Below are 27658 nucleotides of genomic sequence, written 5' to 3'. Positions count from 1 at the left end.
AAATAATTAATATTTACTGTAATTTATTTTTTGCACTGTTCGGTTTCTTTTTTCCCTCGTTACTTATAGCTTTGTAAGCTATAAGCTTAAGTCAGCCATAAACGTGAAACTCAAAAAATTTAGTTGTTTGTTGTTTAATAAATTTGTTTATAATACAGCCATCAACCTTGATACTTCAAACAATAGCTGTTTATTAATGAATTCCTTAATTATTTACTTTAGTTTTTAAAAAAATTTAAAATGTGTCTTTACATCATGATACACATTTTATTTTTGTGTTAGTCATCTTGATTGAAATGACAGATCTGTTAAATCTGTCATCTTGCCTTGACATATTTGTCAGGGGATCTGCTTATATTTTTTGGAAACTCTTGTCTCAACATTGTACCAGACAATGTTTTACAAACATTAGTATTCAATGAAGGAATATTTATTAAATTTTATTCGTCCGATCTTATTCCAACGTAATGAAAATGGATCTGCGATATTTTATTGAAGCTCTCTCTTTGCTTTTCTTTTCTTCTATTGCCATAAAATTCATTGAATGCTTCCATGTTTACTCCCATCAATTCGTAGTTGAAGTATTAGGTGGTCCTGAAATAGCAAAGCAAGTGGCTAAAGAGCATGGATTTGAGTACCTTGGACATGTATGCAAATTAGTAAAATTGTTGACTTTTAATAATACAAAAACTGTTACCTTAAAGTTTTTCGAAAGCGTTTAATAATTTTAGAATGTACATGAATTAGGTGTTAAATATATCTTAACATGCAAATTATCTTTCTGTTTTTTTTATTTATTTATTTATTTTTTTGAAATTTATATCCAATATAGTCTTTTAATGTCTTAATTTACCTTTAAATTTAAAAGTTACAATGTGAGAGAAATGACTTCTTACAAAAGACATTTTTTTCTCTAATTAAGAAATTCTCTTTGGGACAAGTTAAAATATTAAACTTTTATTTTTGAATGATACTTGGTTTTTCAGCAATTTATAATTTAATTAGCTCAATAATTAGTTATAAGCTGAGCAAAATTTTAAATTTAATTTTGTAATAAAGTTTACTCCAAGAGCACTGAAGACAAAGTAACACTTATTAACAAGATACAAAATACAATTAAAAACACATAGAGCGCCATCTGGCGTCATTAAAAAAGCCTTTGTAGAATCATTTAATACTACACTCCCCTTGTGCGAAAAGGGTTTTACTTTTGGAAAAACAATCACATATCCACATAAATGAGTTTTAAAATAAAAATTTTTCTGAAGCAAATTTTAACTTATCAAATGTAACATCTTGATAAGAAATCTGAAATATTGTCATCAATATTATGATGTGGTAAAAATTTTTCATGCTTTTTGCGACGAAACTTTCTAGCCATAATATTTTTCTGCAAGACGCTTTCAATAATAACAAAGATATATGTTGCTAATTTAAGGGAACAAAAAGGCTGTGTCTAGAAAAACAAAATAACAATGTAATTTTTTTAGTATGTTAATTGAATATGTAAAATATTTTTGATTCTAATATTATGGGTGATATTCTCCCATTTTGTTGGGGGGGAGGGGACACACTAATTTTTTCCTTTATTGCATTTTGTAAATCATTATTACATTAAAAAAATAATTAAATATCATGAAATCCAAAGCACTTATTACTGAAAAACAGATCTACAACCAGATCATGCGAATCAGACTCTTCGGAAAAGAGTTACCCAAATGCATGTTTCATTTCAAGATTTGATTGTTGTAATAAATAACATCATATAAAAAATGCAGAGTTTTAAAGAAATATGCATGTGGAAATCAAAAGCAATGATCATTGCCTTAAAAAGTAAATGATTGAATGCGCGATTCGAATTTACCATCTCTCCTGAAATATATCGGAATATCTAAAAGCTATGTTAAAATCAATGTCAATAACTGCTAAAAATACAAACATAATGGATTTACGATGTTGCCTTAAATTGAGCTCTTCAAAAAGTGATTATTTAAATGTGAGATTCAAAATTTATGTGTAAATTTCTGCAGAGAAGCAAACCAATTTTTTTTACTTCTGAAAAGAAAAATCTTTCTGCAAGAATTCTTTAAAGTTCTGCTGCAATATCGCCATGTGGCCACAATTTTGCCAAGGGGTGATACATTATCTTTAAAATTTTATCATCAATCTTATCTCTAACAAAATGAAATATTAAAATTTAATGTCAAGTTTTGTTTGATGATTTACCATTATTTAACCGATCAATGGATGCTTGTCTATCAGAATAAATTTCAGTTGGAGCATTAATGAAATTTTGCTGTTTCAGCTATAGTAAATAGTTCTGCTTCACGAGTTGAGAGTCCAACAATTCTTTGTTTTTTGCTTTTCCACATGATGAAGGAATTACCTAAAATAATTACTCTTCCTGAAAAGGTTTTATAACTTCTTCACCGTTTTCCAGACTTGCATCTGTACTACAGTTTAAAAATCGAAATTCTTTATCATAAAACAAAATTTTATCTTTTGAACCATTTACATATTGCAAAACTTTTCTAACAAAAATATAGTACTTTTTCTCATGATGTTTGTTAAATTGTGATATATAATTAGTTGCGAAGGAAATAATTACACAGAAATGATCGTTAGAATTAGTAGAAAGGGGTTTATTTTTTAAATAACTGTTTTTCGCAATGTGATTTGGCTTCTTGCAGATATAACAGAAATTGGGCGTGTTACTTTTATTTCCAGTTTCTATGTAGAATGCTTCACTTTTTCGTGAAATATTTTCTGTTTTTGTTTTTAACATGCTCTCTTCCTCTCTCAGAATTTCGAGAACTTTGTCTAGTTGCTTTTCTCTCTCTGTTTTTAGGATTTCGCTAATTTTTGTAAATTTTCTTCTTAATCCTCTTACTGCATAGTAAACCAGCTCTCTTTTTGAAATTCCTAGTCCTAGACAGACACATTTTGTTTATAAGTCCACCAACTCTTGCTATGTAGTCACTTATATTTTCTTTGTCCTTCATTTCTATGCTTTTTATTTCGTTGCTGGCATCAATTTTTCGAGTTTTGGCATTGTCCATATAAGCAAATTGTAAACTTTCTTCATCTGTTTAGGAAAGTTTCATCTAGGCCGCAGCATTCTTCTTCTTCATAAGCGCAACAGCCTTTCACAGGCCAAGGCTGACTCGCAGATTTTCCTCCATCTGGCCCTGTCCGGTGCGACGGCCCGCCATCGGTTGACTCCCAACAGCTTGAGGTCCTTTTCAACGTCGTCTATCCATCTTGTAGGTGGTCGTCCCCTACGTCTCGTCCCTTCAATTGTGGAAAAAGTCACTTTTTTGGCAGGGACGGCATCAGAATTTCTGAAGAGGTGGCCCAGCCACCTAATGCGTGATGCTTTAATAGTTCTCACAATGTCGGTCCCACCGAATTTGTCATATTTTTTGTAAATTTCGTGGTTGTAAAGAATTCTCCATACGTTATTCTCTTGAAGAGATCCAAAGATTTTCCTCAAAATTTTTCAGGCCGCAGCATTAGCATTGTCGAAGATCCACTGCTCTTTTTCTTTTGGTTTCGTATCATCAAGGCATTCTTCATTTAGTACATATTTTATTCTTTTTAGTGTCAATACTGTGCTGATTTTAATTGACCATGTATAATAATTACTGCTGATTAGTAATGGAATGGACAGCAGGTTCCTTTCCATTTTGAAACTCAAACATTGTCAATCCTATAACATAGCCTAGAATATGTAGCAAAAATCATAATTTTTAAGGATTAGTTTTTCCTTTACATTCACAAAAATTGAAAATTCCTTACCATAAACTATTGAATAATTCCAAACATAAACAAATTGAGACATGTTGCACTTGCATATTTTCAGGCATAAGAATAAATGGCTACATCATAATTCTCCTATTAATTATTTTTGCTAATTTAAACTATGCAGTGAAAAAATTTTTTAAAATTTGTCTTAAAATAATTCATAAGATAATGAGCACATCAATAACATTTTGATATCAGATTTTTTTTTTTTTTAATATAGAGGGAAAACTTAGTTAATTTGAAGCCTGCATAATCTTACTTGATGTCGGTCTATCTGTGGTATTTTAATTAAGTTATTATTTTGCGGACAAAAAATTTGATCCCTGTATAGTATCATGACTGTGAATGAATAAGCTGAAGATTATTTATGTTATATTTAAAAACAAAAATTTAATTACAACTTCCGTTAAAATTGTTGCTTCACACTGCATGTTTTCTGTATGAACTGTTTATCAGACTACTTCATGTAAGCTATTCTAAAACCATTGGAACGTTCCTGACTACTCCTAAGTACCAAACACACAATCATAACTCTGAGAAACATAAAGGAACTTGTGCAATAATAAAAGTGGACATATTAACTTTAAAAATGTATTATGGATATTTATACTTCTTTTCAGTTTTAAAAAATAAATATTTATATAATATGTGTCATTGAAAAAGGATTTCTTGGTATAACTTCCAAGTTAGTGCTCACAAGACTTCTAACTACTTTGATCTTTCAAATTGTATATGTTTTATTTTTATTTTCTTTTAGATATTTGGGGATTATTATCATTTGCATCATAAAAGAGTTGTGAAAAGATCCTTACATAAAAGTTTGCCTCACCATGAACTTTTATCAAGTGATACAAGGGTATGATACACTTTTAAATATATATATTTTTTAAATGTACTTCATATTTTCCCACCATCAACACAACTTTCTGGATCACAATTCAAAATAAAACTCCTTTAAAAATGACAGGCTTGCACCCGGCACACAAAGATTCTACTCATCCCCACAAAATTGATCTGAACATTCCTTGCTTATCTGTACAGTTGTGCAGTTTGTAATAAATTAAAAAGGAATTGCCAGGTAATGTTTTAACCTTTGAAACCATTAGTGTAGTGTATTCTATTAAAATTTATGATATGCAATCCCAATTACCTTTAAAAATACATCTATGATTAATTTGCTTATGCATATGGTTTCTTATTTGACTTTTGAAACTCCATTATTGATCAAAACAACTGGATAATTCTTTAACTTTAAAACAATATCAATTCCAAGCAATTGCGCTTAAATAAGAACATCAGTGAAGGTATTACAGCAATAACTTTGCTACCCCTACTCTGCCTTGCAATTGAAGAAACAACATAAGTGCTTGTTAATAGATTTCGAGAAAAATTATTTGACAACTTTTTTCCTTCTTTTGCTAATAAACTTTAAAGTAGAATTTCAAAAAACTGATTAAACAAAATATAATTTTGAAAAATTTTTTACTTCGCTTATGTTGATTTTTTTAATGTACGGCAAAACTCTCTTGATCATTGCATCACTTTTTTAATCTCTGTGAACACAAGCCTAACCCAAATATTACATTGACAGCTATTATTGCTGTTGTTGGTAAGAAAAGAATTCCCGAAAAATAGATACAGTGTGGTAACAAACCAAAATCATGATTTTTTTTTTTCTGTACTAGACATTAATTTGGATTCTTGCATATTTAAATAAAACTGCATAAGAAAAACTTGAAAAAATAATGAAAAGAAAAGTTTTAGTCCAACCCAGACACATTGACAGCTTTTATCACCCATGTTAAAAAGAAAAAGTTATTCAAAAATAGGTATAATGTGATAACAAATCAGGGCTTTGAAATGTTTCTTTTTGTATCAGATATTAATTTAGATTCTTGCACATTAAAGAAAATGAATTTTTTTTTTTTTAAAAATTATCGAAGAAATAACATTAATTTTAATATTTAAGAATATTAACAAAAAATGTAAGCATAAGCAATAACCATCGTAGTCCAAATGAGTAATATATAATATTAGTAGGCAGCCCAGTTTGTTTTTCTAAAATAAAAATACTACTGTGTTCATCCTGTGCATGAAAATAATCTGGATTGCCAATTATATAATTTCAGAAAAAAAATTACAAATTAGTTTGAATGCTACAAGTTGATATTCACTTAATTTCAAATTAAGAATAGTTTTTATGTTAACAGTTAAATATAAGTGAAGTAAGTATAACTGAACAGTTCTTCCTAGGAATCGTTTTGATCATATGCGTGCTTTTGAGTCAATTAATAATTAATGTGTCAATAATTTAAGTTTGCGTAAATGTTTGTGCAGTACAGAACCCGTTATTCGGAAATCAGAAAACCGGAAGACCAAAAAACCGGAAAACCAAAAAACCGGAACGAAATTCGATAAATTTTCCCGTCATTTAAAAAAAAAAAAACATTTCTTCATAAGATTTTAGGATTTTTCTTTCTTTTTTGAAAGATGTTTACCTTACCATCATTTTGGAAATAATCATTAGTATATTACTTCATCGTTTTTCCTTCTTTTTAAGATTATTTCCAAAAAAAATTATTTTTAGTTGGGTTTAACAATAAAAAAACGGCTTTTTGTAGTGATTCAGAAAACCGGAAAAATCAGTTATCCGGAATAGCGATGGTCCCGATCATTCCGGATAATCGGTTCCCTACTGTAATTAGTTTTTTATTAAGTCACAATTATGAACAATGTAATTTTGACTTTCTCTTTTGATTTCATTTAAAAGTAACATAAATTTTATTATTATTATTTTTTTTTACAGGTAAAAACATATAGCCAACAAGTAATTAAGAAAAGGGTCAAAAGAGATTTAAAAGGTTCTGCTGATTTAAATGATCCAAAATGGCCTGAAATGTGGTATTTGGTAAATATATTCTTGCTATTTGGTTTATAGTTATTATTATTGGATTTATATTGATTTTTATTGAATAAATTGACATTGTATTAGAATTTTTTTTTAATTGTGTGTATTAAAGGAATAAAGGTCTGTGAATTTTTTATAAATTCGATTTTTAAACCTTTCCGGAACCACTTTTATTTTATATTTTAAAAACAATTTCTTGAAAATATAGGTTGTTATTTAGCACTTTTAAATAGCAATTATATCACACATTTTATATTGATGTCCATATTTACATTGTAAATTTTTGTTCATTTAAATGAACATTTCTTCAGCATTTCTGTATATTTTAGATAGCTTAAATTTTTATCAGGTTTTATTTTGAATTTGAAAGCATGAACGTTTAATATACTTTTCAGTCCCCATTAAGTGCAAAGTAGTTTTTTGTTTAAAAAAATGATGAATCCTAACTTTTATCCATGACAAATGTTTTTTTTATCTAGTATTTGGTTGAATTTTTTTTTAATTCATAAAGTTTAAAATCAAAATGTTCAACATTAAACTAAATATTTATACTTTGTGACCAACACAAGCAATGATCTGCCTGAAAACAAAGTAATTTTGAAATTAGAAGAAACAAAAAAAAAAAAAAANTAATAAAAAAAAAAAAAAAAAAAAAACAAAAAACAGTTTATTATATTTTTTTTACAATTATCTTCAATTAATTAATTAATTAATTCTTACAATTAATTAATTTACAATGAAATTATTCTATTTGCAGAATAGAGGGTGGGGATTTGATATGAATGTGCAGTCTGCATGGGCCACAGGTGCTACTGGGAAAGGTGTAGTGGTCACTATTCTGGATGATGGCTTGGAGAAAGATCACCCCGATCTTGTTTTCAATTATGTAAGCACATTTTATTTAATTTATTTTTTATCAAATTTGCGTACATTACAATTTTACATTTCTGACAAAAAATTTATCTATTAAACATAAAAATCTTTTTCATCCTTTTTTGATTTTGAAACCTTGAATATTTTTTAGATTCTCTATTGAAAATGGAAATGTAACCTAATTTTTACAAGTAGCACTAATTAATTCACATGATTTCATTTTACGAAATATCTTTTTACTTAATTATTACATAGGTATGAACTTCTTTTCAACGATAAATTTTTAAGCAAAGTTTCCTACACTTATATGAGTTTTAACGTGAATTAAATATTCTGAAGATTATTTTAATGTTTAAAAAAGTAAATTGTTGCTATATCATTTCATTTTACTAAGGAAATTACTTCTGTTTTATGTATTTATTTCAGTTTTAAATCCGTTCTAAAAATTACTCCATAACTATGGAAAAATTATAAATCTCAGTGAATTCTATTTTTTTTTTCTATTTATTCATCATTTGGTTTCATTGATGCCTGTTTCAAAAAAGCTGCAATCTCATTTTTTTTTTTTTTTGTAACAGGGTTTCACAATTTACATCAAACAAATAATCACTTGATTTTTTTAATAAATTATTGTTTCAAACAATTAAAATGAAGAAAAAAAAGCATTAAAATGGTTTTTCCTTTTATAAAAAGATTTTGAGATTAAAAATAATAGAATCCTTGTAAAGCAATAAAATAATTTTAAATGTTTCTGAGATCAATTATCTTGTACACTAATTACCGATGATCGAGTAAAAAAATGAAACATTCTTAAAGAAATGCAAAATTAAATGATGCAAATATGAAGATGGCATATATAATGTGTCTGTCTTATATCTTAAATTTGTATTTATTGTCAAAATGGATTTATAAAGAAGAGGGTCTTTCTCCCTCTTCTTCTCTATATGAAAACTATGTTATATTTTAGAATGTTATGAATTCAGAATAGTTTTTTATCTTACTGTCTTAAAATTCTTTATGAGCATTTATAATGATCTTTATTTTTATTAATGTTAAAAGGTCATGAAAATAGTAAATATTTCAAGTGATTCAATTGTTAATCAAGAAATCTAAAACTTGAGATTAAAAAATGCAAACTATATGTTTCTGAAATAATGTAATAAACAATTACTTTAGAGCCTCTAATACTTTATACCCATTCAATAATTTCAATTTCGAAGTAAAATGCTTTGTTTAAAAAATTATTTTAACAGTCTAGTTATTGTTGTAAAATTAACTTTGTGTGAATATTGATGATTTAAATTATTATTATACATTAAGCAATATTATATATATTAGATTATATATTTGTGGAGAATTAAGGAAATACCAATCCTCTATTGGTCTTGCCTGGTCTGTTACTTGCCCAATCTGTTGCCTATTGATGTATTTTTTAATTTAATGATGACTACTAAAACCTCCACATATCTTGATGCTTCTTATTAAAACATGTAATTAGATTTATAATTAAAAACTGAAAAAACTGAAATTAAATGGAAAAATTATAAATGTAGAATTCTGATGCAAGTGGGAGGCAGCAATATTGGATAATAATTACTATTTAAAATGGATAATAAATTTATCACTGATTTATTTCCTTTTTTAGGATCCCGATGCTAGCTGTGATATCAATGATCATGATTTTGATCCCCAACCTCGATACGATAAGCTAGATTCAAACAGGTATTACATTCATTTTAGGATATATATAATTTAAAAAACTTACCTTTAGTTTGCATGATGAAGGAAGATTGCGCCATTTTATTTCATTGTATTTATTTTGGAAACTGCTACGCATATTACAATAAATAGTAAATGAAATTAAGGAAGAAAAAAAAATTGTTTTTTAATTACAAATATTTGATATAATTTCGTAAAAGAAATTCACTATCGCAAGATTAAGGCTCTTGATGGCTGTGTGATCAAATTTAAATCACTTGTAACAAGCACACTCTTAAGCACTATTTAATACTGAGATCATAAATTGTTGCCAAAAACACTGCTAGGACATAAAAAATGCTTTTTTGCAACATTAAGTACTGACTGTGTAAAGCTGAAAAATGTGTGAAAACTAATTTGCAGATTAGATATTTGTTTCTTAACAAAAGGATTACATATTGAACTGAAAAAAAAAATTGGTATATTTTCCTTTAATTTTAATTTTGTAATTCATTTATTGTAACGTGTGTAGTAGTTTCAAAAATTTAATTATTTAAAAATCCCATCATTCATTTATGCTTAACTTTGTGTATTCCATGCCAAAAATCTGCTTCTTAAATATTTTTTTTTTGCTTACAAAATTTTATTTCAGATTTATTTCATTTTGCAATTATCTGGGCTAATGACTTATCTGCTAAATGTGAATCATTAAATTCATTTAAATAAACTTATTCTAGACTGTGTTCTAGACATTGACACTGAAAGTTGATTGGCTTTGTTGGAATGATAGCTACATTTTGAACAAAATGTTTTTTGACTCTTGCTAATTTTTTACTGATTGATTTTTTGGACAAATTTTTACTAGATCAAACAACACATTTTGTTGTTTTGTTGCCAATATTCTTTAAATTTTAAGATATAATTTTTTTCTATCTTGCTTTCACTTTGAAAATTATTGCAGCAAAACTGGCTCAACATCCATGTGAAAAATAAATAAGTAAATAAAAGTGAGAAAAGAAATACCATAGAAAAATTAATTATTACATATTTATCGAATGATTTATTTAGATGGATAATAGTGTAAAATGTTTTCTCAAATAAAATGCAGTTACTGATCATTACATTATGAAATAACATTTTTTTAAATCTATTTTAGACATGGTACAAGATGTGCTGGAGAAGTTGCTGCCAGTGCGAATAATAGCCTATGTTCTGTAGGAATCGCTTATGGAGCTCGTGTTGGTGGTAAGCTATAAGCATTTAACTAAACTTTAATGAGTGATATTCTGCAACTAATAATTTGTCTCCTGCATTTTTAGGTTTCTTTTATTTCTTTTCACCAAATTATAGATTAGGAGCTGTATTGCTTAGTAGCTTTACCAAATTGGTATGTTAGAAACAGAACATTTCAAAACTGGCTTGAGTTTATGGTTCAGTATTAGATTAAGTTTATGCTAGAATGAATTGAAACAAAGTATAGACATGATTAGGAATACAAATATGCCGACACCTTTTTATAAAAACTGACATTTACAAGCTCAGGAAATGTTATAAGTGTTATGCTTCTTAAACTTGCTAGAGTTAATAATCTAGTATTAGATTAGTTTTTATCTTTAAGACTAAGTTTTATGTCCTAATGGATAGATCTTAACTTGGAACAAAATATTTTTTGTTCTAACGGCACACACTGAACTTGACAAAAATGTTGCTCATTTAATTTTACCTGATGAGCACCTGTGAACATAAGTCACAGAGATGAGCAGCTTTACCCACTCAACACTGCCACCAGCTCATTTATTTACACATCACACAACTGAGGTCAACACACAGAGAGAAACAATAATGCCTATAGTGGAGTTTGAACCCTCCACCATTGGCTTTGCAGTCAGGTATACTAAAGGCTCAGCCACCTGGCTTGCTTTAGACAAAATATAGACAATACTTATAATACAAATATGTAAATATTTTTAGTTCCATGGAAGAAACAGTGAAATTGTAATTCTATATTTGAAACAAAATGCAGTAGACTCCCAACTACCTGGCTTGTCCTTCATACTTTCCAGCCTTGTAAAAAATGAGGTAATTTGTAACTGATTTGTAGTAAAACTTGTCATTAGAGAGAAAGAGGAAATAATGATGAATGCTAATGCACTCTTTTGTACATTTTTGCTCTTCCTAGTCATATTTTCTCATTTGTGTAATTTATTAATAAACATTAACTATCGTTGTCTTATTTATTTATCTTAAAATGTGTAACATGTTTTTTGTTTGTAAATGGGAGAAAGGGCACCAAGTGGAACTTGGTCTTAACGGGTTATTTTGTTATTCGGCCTATCCTTCAACCATATTAGTCCAAATAGTTAGGAGCCTACTGTATGGACAGTTTTTGAACTACAAATATGCAAACTTTAAAGATTCACTCTAAAATTTAAGTAATTTTATTTTATTCAACGTAATTCTGTATTTTGAAATCAGTTTACAAGTGTTCTATTAACAAAGAAATAATTGTTTTAGGAATCCGAATGTTGGATGGCGATGTTACAGATGCGGTGGAAGCTCGATCACTGAGTCATAATTCCCAACATATTCATATTTATAGTGCATCTTGGGGTCCGGATGACAATGGAAAAACTGTTGATGGACCCAGTGATTTAGCATTCCAAGCATTTCAAGAAGGAGTTGAAAATGTAAGTAGTGGTATTATGTAGTGTTATTTTATTTATTTTTTAAGAGAAAGCAATCTTAATCCAATCTGAGTTCTTTAGTATGACCCTCATTAAACGACCCTTTCTTTATGACTACCAATACGTAAAGATCTAATTGCTATTACATGTGCAATATTATTTTTGTACCTATTAGAACATCTACAATGTACAGTTTATTCTAATATTGTGACCGAAATATATTTAGTTTGATTTAGAATAAGTTTGAAAAAAGTTATTTAAATCACATTACTTTTAATAATGTACATTAAATGTGACACTTTGTATGTGGCACATTAAGTGTGAAATATATTGAAACTTCTTTGAATGGAAAAAGATACAGATTCTTAGACTAGCTGATCGAGATTTATGGTACAAAAGTTAGGAAAATATAGGTAACATTGTTTTGATAATCAAAGCTGGTTATTGTTCTGCCATGTGCAAATTGGCCTGAAGTGCCTTATGCATTTATTAGTCTAAATGAATGCATTCAGAGTTAGTGTAAATTTCTTTCCAAAGAATGCTTAAGTTTATCAATCCTACTTTTCTTGTTTGACAATTGTATTCACTTTTTAAAAAAAAAAATATTAGTCCCTTTTTGTGGTTTGTTTTGTAACAAATAATTAGGTCCTTTGCAGTTATCTTGATTTATGTTTTCTTTAAAAATTGTCTGGCTCAAATCAAATCATTATTTCAAATAAAATTTTCACCTAATAATTTCCGCAGTGCCCTGTTGTGGGCCGGAGTCATGGAAGTTAAGGCTCTGTAATTTCATGTTTATTGCCATGACTGTCACAATGTAAGCAATTTCATGCACAAATCAGCTTTACTATCCAGATACGCTGATAGCCATCAATTTAAAGCATAATTTCCTCCTATAAAGTATTTTAAAAAGTACTTTTTATGTTAAAGGTTTTTTTATGTTAACATTGAAAAAAAAAAGCATGTTAATTCAATAATTAAATGTTCTGAAAGTTATCTAATTCTGATTCAAATTTTCTTAAAACTAGACTGGTAATTTTTAGATATAATTAAATATTAAGTGTCATTTAGTGCACTGCCCATATAAAGACTGCATGTTATGACCTTCTTTTTCATCTGGAGAATAGGAGTCGTTATATGACTGTAATCAATGTGTCAAAAAATGAACAGAACAAGATATAGCACAGAAGTTCAATGACATATTACATTATGTAACTGCTACAGAAATAGAAAAAAAAGCTGTTTTGTCTCACAAAGTTAAATTTAGTTCATAACAGCATGAAATGTAAAATTTTGGCTTTTTATTGAAAGCTCAAAAGTTATTACTTTTAAATTGTTGAATGATCTCTTTTTTACACCTAATTCTCTTGTATTTTTTCCCATTAGGGTAGAGGTGGACTTGGCTCAATTTTCATTTGGGCATCTGGCAATGGTGGTAGAGAATTTGATAACTGTAACTGTGATGGTTATACAAATTCCATTTATACTCTGTCCATTAGTAGTGCTACTGAGCATGGTCTGGTGCCTTGGTATAGTGAGGCGTGCTCTTCCACTCTTGCCACTACATATAGCAGTGGATCCTCTGGTGAAAAACAAGTGGTGAGTTTATCTTCTCCTAAGCATTTATGTTATTTTAGATGTTAAAACCCAAGATTAGAAAGTCTTTAGTGTGCAAAGAATTATCATTAATTGCATAATTGAAAGTATTACATAGTATAACCTATATTTTCTATGATAAATTTTTCAAATATTCAATTTTAATTTGTTCTTATAAGAACAAATTTCATCAACATTAATTTCGTTGATGCTTAATTTTAAATGAACTCATTTCACCTAGCGTTTTGTCAACTTCTGATATATTGTATTTAATTAAATATATTGTATGTAATTATGTGATTAAATTTAGTTAATATATTTTGTATTAAATTTCTTTTTGACTTTTGTATACTGCAACTATTAACAAATTAAAAAAAAAAATTATAATTTTCCAATGCATTGAATTTTTCTCCCCAAATAAAACGGAGAAAAACTAAAGAAGCAACTAGTTCCACTTAAAAGCTGAAAGTTGAAAAATTGAGTAAAGGTGGGGTACCAATAGGAACGTGTGTTACTTTTGCTCTTATCAACTAATATTATGATACAAGCTGCATCTATTAAGTTCAGTGAATTAAAGTGTAAAACAAAAAATGGGAACAAAATATCTTTATTCACTTTCAAAGCAACATTAGTTGTTGTTGGCCATTAAGGCAGAGGGAATGCCAATGTTCTTGTTTTTCCAGTGGCGCCATCTATGACCAAGAATTTGACTTCTGCCACACCCATTTATATGGTGAACCCATTCATACATGCACAAATCGTAATTTTAACCTGAACCAGAGAGCGGCCAATCTCCAGTTCAGAACCCCCAGAGGTATTGATTTGTTATGGGAACATGGAGGACTTTGTGACCCAACAGATTTAACGTGCACCAGTTGCCATTTGGAGTCTGGATTCAAACTCCCGTTCTCAGAAGCGTGAGTCCAGCACCCTGCTAACCAAGCTAGCCACCACAATATACTTTTGACATTGTTTGTAAATCTATTGGAATGGGTGCTGTGAGGACCTGAATTGATTGGAGCATTGTTGCTCAACGTCTTCAATTAGTGTTGCATAAAATGGTGACAGATTTTGTCTTCATTCAAATCTTTGTGAATGATGATGCTAACATATTTTATTCTCAAATTTTCTGATTTCTATTGCCGATCATCATCAGCATCTGTGACACTCCCTCATTGTTGTGGATCATCCCTTTGTTGAGAATCATTTCAATTATGACTCATCATCAATGATTTATTTTTTCTTTAAGAAATGTATGACCTATTAAACATATTTTCTGTTTATGACATGCATTTTGTGCACCTGAACCAACACTATATGCAATTCTGATAACATTGTTAAAACAGAAGCTAACCGTTTAAGAAATTTTCTTAGTGCTATTTTATGATCCAGATAAATTCATTAAATGTGAAGCAAATTTAAAACTTTATTGAAACAAAACAGAATTAAGCCATTGTGAAGGTTTACAGCAATTTATGCTATTTAAAAATTAACTCTCATATCCCATCATTACTCTTATATACATCCATTTCCAAGTTTTTCAATCTCCTACAGTTTTATAAGTCATCCTCACAGTTCCCAAGTATAGGCACGCTTCCTCAATCAGTTATTTATCATTTTTTTCTTTCCTCAGATTTCCTTCATATTTCTGACCATTCCTGATATTATCTACTCTTTAATTTTTGTAACCTACCATGAAATATTTAAATTCCTTGCAGCCATTTTACCTATTTTTTAACAAAACTTTATGTTTATTAGTTGCTCTATTTTAATTTGACTTGAGTTTTCACACAACACCATTAGACAGCTTGCAGCAGTCTCATCTTCATCAGCTTCTTACTTTCTTCTCTGAGGGATTTTCTTTTGCATGCACATAATTGCATTTTAAACTAGCGTTGCATGTAAGATATTCAGCAATTTACAGAACTTTTTAGGTGGTTCTTATATGATTAAATGATTCTCCAAAGAAGATCCTTTGTGTATATTTATTAAATATGTAATAATGTTATCTTATAATGCTGGTATGTTTATAGATTTAAATTGTTTCTTTCAAGGTGACAACTGATTTGCATCATGGCTGTACTTCCACTCATACTGGTACATCTGCATCTGCACCTCTTGCTGCTGGTATATGTGCACTTACACTCGATGCAAAGTAAGTTAGGTTTCAGTATCATGTAATTCTGTTGATATTATATTTCTATTCAATATGCACTCATATTTACTTTTTAGCCCAAAACTAACATGGCGTGATATGCAGCACATTGTTGTGAGGACGGCTAATCCATCAAACCTTTTTGCTCGTGATTGGGTTACTAATGGTGTTGGGAGAAATGGTAATATTTTGTTCGTCTCATTATTGCACCATATTTGTTCTATTATTATTTCTTATTCTAAATAAATTGTAGAATTTAGTCAAAAAAATCTTTAAGCAATTTTTTTTTTAAATTTTAGAAAACTAGTTTAGAATGTACAGAAACATCTAGAAACTATTTACAACATATATTTTGCTGTTAGAAACGCCTTATTTAAAGTAGTTCTTGTTTTATTCTTAATGTCAAGCACATGCTCCGAAATCTGATAAACTATTTGTATTCAAAGATGTTGCTTATCTATCTTCAAATACTACTAAGTTTTTCAATTTGAGATACTCATTACTTAGCATAACAGTAACTGTGAAAGAATTATAGCATTGAAAATGTTCCAAACACTTGTTAGACAGTTAGAAACTCTCAGTGAAAATATATTTATTTCTTTTTGAAAAACATTTCTGTAATAAAATAGTGCTTTCTTTTTAAATCAATTCCGTACTGATTTTCAATAATTTTAACTCAGAAATAATCAATTGCAAACATTTAAGATCAGATGTTTCTGAAGGTTTATTATTATTTATATATATACTAAAAGCAGAGACTATTCTGAAACTGTTATGCTAACTGTGACCTATTATTTTGAAATTGTAACTTAAAATGCTTTGATTTGCTCCTTGAAAGTACTTATGTCCCATCTTTTTGATTAATTTTACATAAAGTGCTTTTCATTTAAATTTTAAATTTTTTACACAATTTAAAATTTTGTTGGTATTTTTCTAATAGTATTTTTTTATACATTAAAGCATTCTGCTCAGATGTTAAAATAGTTACAAGTTACACTATTAATTTAAAATTCATTGGAATTTTAGTTTTTACATGTAGTTTTTGCTGTTAACAAAGGTTTTAGATTCAGCCTTTAATTTTCTAGAAATCAACTACGCTTTTCGGAAACTTTTCCATGGTTAAAGCAATTCCTCCTACTACAGCCGTCTTTGGGAAATTCCTTAAACCATACAATCTCTTGCATTATTTACCCAATCTTACATTCAATTTGATTAAACTTAACTGACCCCCTTCTATTTGTATAAAATGTTGTTACTTACATTTTCATGCATGTTACATTTCATACATTACATTTTCATCAACTAGTTAATGAAAAAAAAATTATAATTATATTATGTAATTATTTTAGCAAAATATAATTATTTTGCCGTAAAAATCATTGTTTTTATTGCATACTTTGTTACTTTTAAAATATTTAAACTATTTGAAACAGAAAGAGGAATTTGTAACTAATTCTCTGTTGATTCTGTTTGCAAATTAAAAATTAAATTTTAAAAAAAAGAAGACTAATTTTTGTAATTCAAGTTGTCGAACGGTAGTAAGCAATTCATTCTCAATAATTATTTAGTATAATGACACATTAAAAACATAAGTTTGATTCCAGTAAAAAAAAAAAACAATTTGTGATTTTTTGTTAGATTTTGTTTTCAGAATTGCTCAAGACTAAAATATATAAATAAGCCTTTCCAAAACCAAAATTTTAATGTAACCACAGAACTGTAAATTTATACCATTAGATCTTTAGGAGACTGTGTGCTTAAATATGCATTTAACCGAGTGACATAATGCACTGCTGGACAATATACTTTCTGACTTATCTTTTCAGTTTGTTTCAGAATTAAAATGAATAATATATTCAAAATAGTCAATTTTATTTAATTTTAAAGTATTTATATTATTTGTAGTGAGTCACTCATTTGGATATGGAATGATGGATGCTGGAGCTATGGTTGGATTGGCTCGGATGTGGATGACTGTTCCTGAGCAAAAGATTTGTGAAATACGAGGACGCAATCTAAACCAGTGTGTACCAGTTTATGATTTATATATGTTGGTTTATGATTTGTATTTGTTCATATAAAAAAGACTCTGAATCTCTTAAAAAATAATCTAATAATCAGATTTTCTGAGAAGAAAACATGAAATCTTAATAATTTAAGGGGGAAACCTTCAATATGCATTTCTTAAGTTTTTATTGAATTTTAAGTTATGAAATAAGACAGGTAAATCTACTTCTTCAGATAACCCAGTTAAATTAGATCTGAAAAAATGCTGTGCCTCTAATGTATACTCAGAAAGCTGAAAAGGATTTTATTTCTCATAGGGCATCTCAAATAAGAATAATACGAGTCTTTGATGGTTTTTGATGTAAGCTAAACTTTTGAGAGCCAGATATCTGCAAAGTTTTAAGCATTTTTTTTCTGGTTATTTCTTTACAGCATCTAGATCTTACACAAAATTTTGTATACACAAAAATGAAAGAGCATATAATTTTGCTAAGGATGATATCCTTGCACATTAAGTTTGATCAAACAGTTTAATCAGAATCAGTGGTCATAAGTGAGCAAACTTTTTCTCTTTGGTTGAAAAAAAGTGTTACACTTATTTTTAAATGTTTTTAGCCTAAAACTATCCCTCCAAATAAAACATATGAAGGTTACTGAGTGTCATATTGTGCTGCCAAGGAGAACTTAATTTTTAAATTTTGCTAAATTCTACACATAGGTACAAACAAAGTTCAAAACCAGTTGTAACACTGTTTTTCTGCAATTTTTTGACAAATTATATTGCTATGTTATTTGACTGTTTAATTTGGCTCTCTGTGTTTTATAAAGGAAAACTGAGGTAGTCGGTGGCAGAAGAGTATAGAATTTCAATATGTGTAATGGGACTGTTTTTCTACACTAATACTTATAAAAATATACTCTAATACTTAAATTCTAAAACGTTTGTTTTGCTTCGTCTAATGTTTGAAGGAAAATATTAAGGTTTCAAATATAGGTACTATTTTAAAAAAAAGAATATAATATTATAACATATTTAAAGAAAACACCTATGTATTCTTTGATTATCACTTAATAAAGTCTCAAAGAAAGGCACAGCAATAAGAAAAAAACCAGAGTAAATTTTAATGAGATTTTGTTTTCTTTAAAGACATGATATAAAAACCAGGAGTAAGAACAGTTTTAGCACATAATTATGATAATGGTTTTACTGACTTATCTTATAATGTGACTTAAATTCATGCCTCTTTAAACACTCCCCACAATAAAAATTAAACAGACAAATAATAATAACAACAGATTCTGTTTTGCAATTCCGTTAAACTATGGTTCTCACTATGTTTACAGATAACCCGATAAACATTTCAAAGATCTAATCAAAATATAAAAACCTTATTTTGATTTTCATCATAGAAATACATTTTGTATTAAAATCATGGTAGAAAGAAGATTACCCCTTTTTAAAAGAATATTTTTTCAAATAGAAATTTGACATTGTTAATATTTTCTCAAGTGCATCATAAAGTTTATGCATTAAATGCTAACTTTATATGTTTCATTATAAAAAAAAATCTATTTATTCATAAAGTAAATCACAATTCAGTGTTATATAAATATGACAATTTTCTTTATAGATATTCATAATTATTTCGCACTTATTATTTTTCTTTGTCTTTCTACAATTTAAAATTTTATGGCATTTTAGGGGGGGGGGGAAACCAATAAAACTTTGTGTAGAATTTAGATGTTATAATGCAATAAAATTGAAAATATGCCTAAAATTTCTCAGTTTTTTCAAAAGTTTAGGTCACAGACCGTCAGAACTCATCACAAATTGTTGCTAGCGTATATTATTCTTATTTAAAATATCTTATGTGAACTAAAAACATTTCTGTCTTTTTGGGAATTTGAACCAAAAGTCTTATTTAATTAAATTATAATTAACTATCGTTTCTTTCTTTTTTTTTATGCATATTTACAATTTTGAGCTTTAAAATATGGACAAGGATAGTTGCTATCTGGTAAAAATGGTCCTAGGTTTAGTGAGAACAGAGAGTTCAAAAATTTGTGCCACATAATTACTTTTCAACATAGTTTACTTCGTCCCTCAAATTATTTAAGTAACTCAACAAAACTTTCCACACAGTTATAGATCAAAGATAGTTCCTTACAAAAAGTAGTTTTTATTAATTATTTAATATTTTTCTTACATTTAATTTTATAATTATTTGAAATTTTTTTAAAATCATTATTAAACTAAATGGAAGGAGATGCAATTGTGTAAAATTAGACTTGAAGCATATAATATTTTGTATTATTTAAGTGTGTGTAATTTTAATAATTCAATAATGTTATGAGAATTACATTATTTAGAACTATGTAATATGCTTTCAAGGAAACAAAATTAGAAATCTGGAATATGGAGAATCTTTAACTCTTGCCATAGTTTAAAAGAGAAAAAAAAAAGAACTTTTTTGATGGAATGTAGCATTCCCCCCCCTAAAGTTTAGTTTGAGTTAAGTGTTATACTTATCATTCATGTTTCATATTTTTTTAAAAATTGAAACACTATATTTGATTTTTAAAAAAAAATGTTAATAATGTCTTTAAATTTAAAAGAGATTTCTTTTAATTAACAAAAAGTTGATAATATTACTTGTATAGGAAGCAACTTATAACTCTTCTGTAGAGACATAGCAGATATTGAAATGTAGGAGTTCTCAACCTTTTTGTACCTAAAAGCACATTAAAAAATTCTCGTCCTTTTTGTACCTAAAAGAACATTAAAAAATTCTCTTCCTTTAAAGTATTCTTTGGATTACTCATATGTTAATTAAAATACACACATAATTTAAGATTTTTTTCCTGTTTTTTATTGAAATATTTATTAATAATTGTAATTTTTTTTAGACATATTCATCCTCGAAGTAAAGTGGAAGCTTATCTATCTGCAAATTGCTCTCAAGTTAGATACATAGAACATGTTCAGGCTAGAATAACAGTCACTGCGTCCAGGCGAGGTGAACTGCACATATATGTCACGTCTCCTATGGGCACAAGGTAATTAGTAATTCGATAGTAATTATATATGAGGTAGTCCTGTTTTATACTAATTAGTTCAAATTTAAAATGTTTGATTTGCATAACTGCAGTTATATTTATTAATTTCTTTGAAGATAGCTGATATGTATTATAAGTACTATGTTAAGAAAATACATAATATTGTTTATCTAACTAGAATTTGAATGAATTATTCTTACTTTTCACAGTATAACTTTTCTTTCACTTAAGATGATTCGACTGTTATAGGACTGCTGTAGCCTATTAAAACGTAGTTTTTTTTATATAAATATACATAGTCTAAAATGTTTAGAGAAATGAAGATTGAAAAGAAAAACTTTGCTTATTTATATAATAATTTCTGCAAGATCTTTTTTATTCATTCATTACCAGATGTACTTTTTGCATAATGGTGCACTATTAAATTTTAAAGTGGTTATCTACTATCACCTGGTTGTCAGTTTGTTGAACTGATTTGATGTTTAATTATTGTCATATTTATTGTACATCAATTAATTCTTATGGAAGTAACTAGAAGCTTTTATTTATGAAAGATCAGTTAAATTATTTTTAACGCAATAAAAACTACTGGTCCCAACTAATCTTGATTTTTGCGAAAGTGTATGGCAGCATACTCTTGCCATCTATATTTCATATGCTGTATAGTATCAAATGAATAGTTATATGCCAACACTCCCATATTTCCATCTTCATAATTTGTCTTTTTTAAGACAAATTTTGAAGATGGAAATATGGGAGTATATAATTTAGACTGCTATTTTTATTCCGAGCTTCTTGGTTTTAATTCCTCATTGCTTGACTATCTGTTGCAACTCCAGGCATATCTGGGACCTTTAGAACTGTTCACCAATCACTCTTTCTACTCTACTGAGCATGTGCTTTATTATAAACATTGTTGTAAAGAAGCACTTTGTGATAGTGGTGTCAATGAACATAGTTGCAAAGATGCATTTTGTGATAGTTATGGCAATGAACATAGTTACAAAGAGGCAAAAATAATTTCGTTTTTGTAAACTCTATCACCTTTCACAATTTATCTCATGACTAAAACCTTAGAAACACTCTGTACAAATTGACTTTTAAAAACAGAAAAATATTCAAAAGTTTTCTAATTCTTTGAGTACCAGAGATAATTTTGCGTTTTAGTCTCATTCAAACTAACAGTTTAGTTTATTAACTGAGTATAAATTTACTATAAATATATATATTTATATAATATGAGTAATGATGTTTTTATAGATCCATGTTGTTGGCTCAACGTCCTCCTGATACAACTAGAGGGGGATTTAACAACTGGCCTTTTATGAGTGTACATATGTGGGGAGAAAATCCCAATGGCTTGTGGAAGTTAGAAGTTTCTAATGATGGACGAACTGGAGGTATGTTTATCTTAGAAATGACTGTTATTCAATACAATAGCATTGTAAGAGCAGTGAAATTTATGACTTTTCTGAAAGCATATTATTACATAATCCTAGCATGTCATAACCCACTCTATTTTTAGGGAGTCTCCTTAGTTTATCTCTTGCCATCTTCTGAACTCCTTTAGTTTATAGGTCTCAATACTATCTAGTATTTAGGAAGACCCTCTAAGTTATGTGTCACCTTCAAACTCTTTTGAAAAAAAAAAAAATTTATATCCCTATTTTTTATCAAAAATATGACTAATTTATTTTAAAGGCAGTTTTTGCATTTAAAAGTTCTTTTTTTCTCAGAGAAAATTGTTATACAAAAACTTGCAAATCTACTAAACATGTTATTTAAGCATTTGTAATTTCCGAAAGTATAATTTTATAGAAAAAAATAAGTTTTTGATAAAAGTTCATAAACAATGAACAATTATTGGAAATGTTTACTTATCCCATTTAAACGTTACTAACATATAAAAACAAAAATGTGTCCCGTCGAAAACTCTATTAAAAAAAACTATCTATAACAAAATCCCTGTAAGGAAAAACTTCCCTTGCATACCTATATTTTGTTGTGCATCCAATAAGCATTAAAACCTCTATAATTTCTTCTGTTAAGTGGGAAAGTCATTAGGGATGAGATGATCTCAGACTGAGCCTTGGTAGGACACAGGCTCAAGATTGTTTACTGAAGAAAGTTTTCAAGTTCTTGTGGGCTCAGATTTATGATAAACTTTTCATAAACTTTTTTACTACTTTTGAATAAACTTATTTTTTGTTTATCGAGTATAAAAAATGTAAAATTTATAAAGTATAAAAGTTTACAGGTGTCTGCTATTTTTGTTTGGTGCTTTAGCTTTGTGAGGTTGGTGCTTATTGCCAAATGACTTTTATTTAGCTTAAGATTTTGAACTCTTTTTTTTTAATTGTTGTTTTAGTCATCTTGGAGTTTTAGTTGGTTTACTTTTTCTTTCACAGGTTAGAGATAAAAAGTTTTTAATTTACTAATTCCCTTGTTTAGACATGAAAGTCCAAGCTATAAGACCATAAAATTTGGCCTTTATCTGATGTATTTTTGGTCCACCTCAGGATCGGGTGGGCTCGGATAATAAGTTTTTGGGCTTGATCAGATGGGGACCTCCGAAAGCGAGCCAAGCTCATCTCTAGTAGGCATGTCTTTTGTTAAAGCCTTGCAGATAAATAATTATTTTTAGATTTAAAAAAAAAAAACCTTTTTGTTTAATATTTTTTTCCAATTTAAATGTAACATTTTAAAATTTCTTTCTGCTTAATGTAGGACGTGCAGGATTGAAAGATTGGAATCTTGTAATCTATGGCACAACAGAAAATCCTGATGAATTTATTTTTGAAAGAAAACTGAACCGTCAACGTAAACGACCAAAAAAAGAACCGTCTCTGGAAGATCCTCCTTTTAGGGAAACACGAAAATATTTTAATGGACACAAAATTGGTAAGCTTTTTATGTTAAAATACTTAAAAGGTAACTTAAGATAAAGAACAAATAGACTAAAGTGGAAAGCAACAAATTTTATTGCAGTTATTTACCAAATGAAACTTGTTGATTTTTCAAATAGGTATGTGACCAAATAAGAACAGTACAAATGAAAACAATGCAAAATCATTAGCATATTTAAAAATATTGAAGAGTTTTTATACGAATTTTCATCTCTATAAAAAAAATATTTTTGGGGAATATATTTTTATAACTTTTAGAAATTACTGAATTTACTCTCTTTTTATTCAAAAATGAATTACTTTGAGGAAGTGGAAATGAGTTGCACATTCTTTAAGAATTACTTATCTCTGATTTTTATCCCATGTTACCACTATTAAGATTATCATGTGGGGTAGACGAATCAGTGTTTTACAAGCTAACTGAAACCACATGCTTTTTTTCTGTATATTTACTTTTATGAAATTTATTTAAACTTCATTAAAAAATCAACTCAAATAAAATCAACTTTTAAAAAAATAATTTACGTTTCATACTTAAGTGAAAAATTATTAGGAAATTGCAGGATTGTGGTAAAATTTGACTATCAAGTGTTGTAATGGCCTTGTTCAATAGCATCTTTTTTGATGCTGAATAATATTAAGAAATGGTTAATATTTGTTTTCTTTTTCTGAAATTTCAGGAATCAAGTTTTTTCTTTATCTAATAATGTAAAATTACTGGGAAGGGCAGCAAAAATTGGGGATAAAATAAAATTTAAATAGTTTTGAATTTTATAAATGTGTGACTTGCAGTTTTGTGTATGATTATGTAGCTTCTAATTAATACTAATTATTATTCATTGATTTTACAAGATCATTTTTTATGCATTGGTTTCAGTTAGTCAAATGTCCATAGATGTAGATTCATGGTTCCACCCTTTAGTTTCAGTAATATCATTAAAAAGTGCCTAGATTTTAAGAACTGGATAATGACCCAGAAAAAAAGGGAAACAGTGTGGCTATAGAGGGAACAAAGACCTTGACCTAAATAGTAATCCGAGCTCTCTGATAAGCAAAAATAAGCCACTGCAGAAGGATTATTCAAAGCACAATGAAAACCTGATAACCAAACTGAAAAGAATGCTAAAATAATATTAAGACTCAAACTTGCTATTTTGTTTAAAAACATGAACTTAACTTGTACTTGTACTACTATTAAACAATGGCCAATAGTTTTTCCTTAACTAGCAGTATCATTTGTTGACCAACTTTGTAATTTATTTTGAAACTTTGTTAGTATAAGTTCCTAAGCAATGTGTAACAAACCCTGATTTTCTATTTCCATCTCCTTAATTGCATTTTAAAATTCAATGTAATTTTTGAGACACGTAATTATAAATTTTTTTTTGTTGAAATGTTAGAAATTATACAACATTAATTTACATTACAACATTTTATCTTTATTTACAGATGTTATGTCCTCTAAGAAATATGGAACTACACGTGTCGACAAATCTAAAAGCAATGTCGGAACTGAACTACGTTTTGAAGTGATTAATGCATTTCTATTGTTATTATGTGCATTTATTTTCCTTCACTATTAATGAACTATGATATAAAATTATTCTCAATTTTATTTTTGTACATAATGTCAACATTTAGGAATTGTGATAACAATTGAAAAAGAAATAATTTTTAATTCTCCATTTTACTTGTTCTTATCAATTAAGAACCATGACTGTTAACATTGAAAAAAGATATTTTTTTCTTTCTTCTTGCAAGTAAGACATCAGTTGTAACTGCAAATGTCTAACATTTTATAAGTTTTAAATTTACTGTTTATCTTTTTTTTAAAGGTACCAATTGAATATAAAATTTAATCAAATTAAAAAAGCTTAATTAATGAAATCTAAAAAAATTATTCTCCATTTTATTATTGAACATTATGTTAACAAATAGGAATTTTGATAGCAGTTGAAAAAAAAAAGTCATTTTTAATTATCTTTTTGATCTGCTGTTACCAATTAAAAACAATGATTTTCAACATATTGAAAATTATTTCAATTTTTTGCTTGCTAGTGAGATATCAGTTTCACCTGAAAATATCTAACATTTAATGAGTTTCAAATTGACTGCTTGTCTTTTTTTGAAATTTTTTTTTTAAGGTATCAATCAGTTGGGAAAAGCAATCAGTAAGGAAGTCTAACAAAATTTTTCTCAATTTTATTTTTGCATATAATGCTAACAATTAGGGTTTGTGATTGAAACAAGCTGAAAAAGAAATAATTTTCAATTCTCTATTTTAATTGATGTTATCAATTAAGAACCGTGATTGCTAACATCTTAAATTATTTATTTATTTTACATGCCAGTTAAACAACAGTTGATCTGGTGCATTGTACAAGGCCAATTGCAGAATAATAAGTTTTAAATTATTGACAGATCTTTTTTGACAGTTATCAAAATAAATGTTTATTTATTTATTTTTACATGACTTTTGGTATCGATTTGTTACTATTATCATCTGGAATTTATTCATCAAAATAATTTTGTTGTTGTTATTTTCTGTTTTTAAATGATATTTACTATGATTTAATTTGCAAATGAGTTTTAGTGCTTGAAAGTTACTTAATATTACCTAATTGTAAATGTATTATCATATTATCTTTTACATTGCTTGAAATTTTTTTTATTTATTGAAATCTTTAACATGTATCTTAAGTAAGTGTTTTGTGTTCTCAGGGTTATGTTTTTTTGTTGTTATGTGCATATTATTTTTATTTTTTATTGTTTTTAAATAGGGAATATCATGTTTGCATTTGATTGCCATTTAAACCAATATGGCTTAACCAATAGATTATACAACATATTTATATGATCACTTTTTTACACTTGCATTATCTTATACACTTTTAGGAGCTATTTGATCTGAATTTATTTCTACATTGTCACTTTCTTGCCATTTTGGAATCTCTTAATTTCATATTGGTGTTGTTATTCTTCATTCTTTCTAAATATGCAGACAAGATATATATATTTTTACACATCATTGGTGTTTCACCTGAAGTGGAAAAAGTACACACTTTATTTTTCTTCCAATTAGCACTTCTGAGGTAGTATTATTTATTCATTTAGGCATCAAAATCAGTAGTTAATTTTTTTTAAATTGATTTTTCGCATTTTTACATACAGTAACTTCTCTTTTTAAAAAATAAATAAATTACGCTTTACAATAAGCAAGAATTATCACTTCAACAGTAATAATTCAGCAAAGCATCTCACAGACAACAAAGTACTCTCTTTCAATTTATATTTATGATCTAGTTGAAACAGATATATAAGTATCAAATATACAAAATTTACTTTTTCTCTAAATAAATGAGAAAGAAACAAAATCTCTTCTAATGTGCCAAATCAAAGATTTGCTTATAGAGAAAGCAAAATAATCATATGAAATTCACCAGTTAAAATTAGTAGAAAAATCACTTGTATGACAAACAGTGTAATATAATTTGGGAATTAATAAACCTTGTGTTTTATTTTAATATTATTGTAACTACTTTAAAAATACAAAGGTGCAAAGTTAATTTGAAATTTTGGTTCCATTTGCTTAAAAAACAAAGTATGGCTTTCAAAAAATCATTATGATTTATCATGACTGAAGGCGAGTGATTAAAAAATCAGACTCTGGTTTGGAGGGACTGGGGTTCAATCCTTGACTCTTCTAATGCTCACCTAATACATGTGATATACTATGTGCTCGTAAAATAGGAGGAATGAAAAGTCCTGTGGTCGATCACTGAGCAGTACCATAAGTACAGAGATCTGGTGAAAATTTCATTCCTCTTCAGATTTATGTCTTAATGTAGTAAGTTGCCTCACAAATGAGTGGTGCTGTCATCTATCCATGGGATTCTTAACTAAGACCTACTTTCACCCTTGTGGTGCTCTCTTGTCAAACAAAATACTCACTTTTCTGACTTTATTCACA

At 28.0% G+C, this 27658-nt stretch overlaps 1 protein-coding gene across 1 annotated transcript; it reads left to right on the top strand.

The window, feature by feature from the left end:
• The first annotated feature begins 99 nt into the window (after positions 1-99).
• Positions 100-27658, top strand: LOC107454912 (furin-like protease 1, isoforms 1/1-X/2). The gene is made up of 15 exons (XM_016072255.3): positions 100-647; positions 4562-4660; positions 6611-6712; positions 7470-7598; positions 9231-9307; positions 10440-10528; positions 11798-11970; positions 13354-13566; positions 15618-15718; positions 15796-15899; positions 17624-17741; positions 20633-20782; positions 22043-22182; positions 23510-23683; positions 25138-27658. The coding sequence occupies exons 1-15, from the start codon at positions 468-470 to the stop codon at positions 25269-25271; spliced, it is 1983 nt and encodes a 660-aa protein (XP_015927741.1). The 5' UTR covers positions 100-467; the 3' UTR covers positions 25272-27658.

Source organism: Parasteatoda tepidariorum, chromosome 5, assembly GCF_043381705.1.
Source record: "Parasteatoda tepidariorum isolate YZ-2023 chromosome 5, CAS_Ptep_4.0, whole genome shotgun sequence".
In the NCBI taxonomy this organism is placed as follows: domain Eukaryota; kingdom Metazoa; phylum Arthropoda; class Arachnida; order Araneae; family Theridiidae; genus Parasteatoda; species Parasteatoda tepidariorum.
This window is presented reverse-complemented; position numbering and strand designations above follow the sequence as displayed.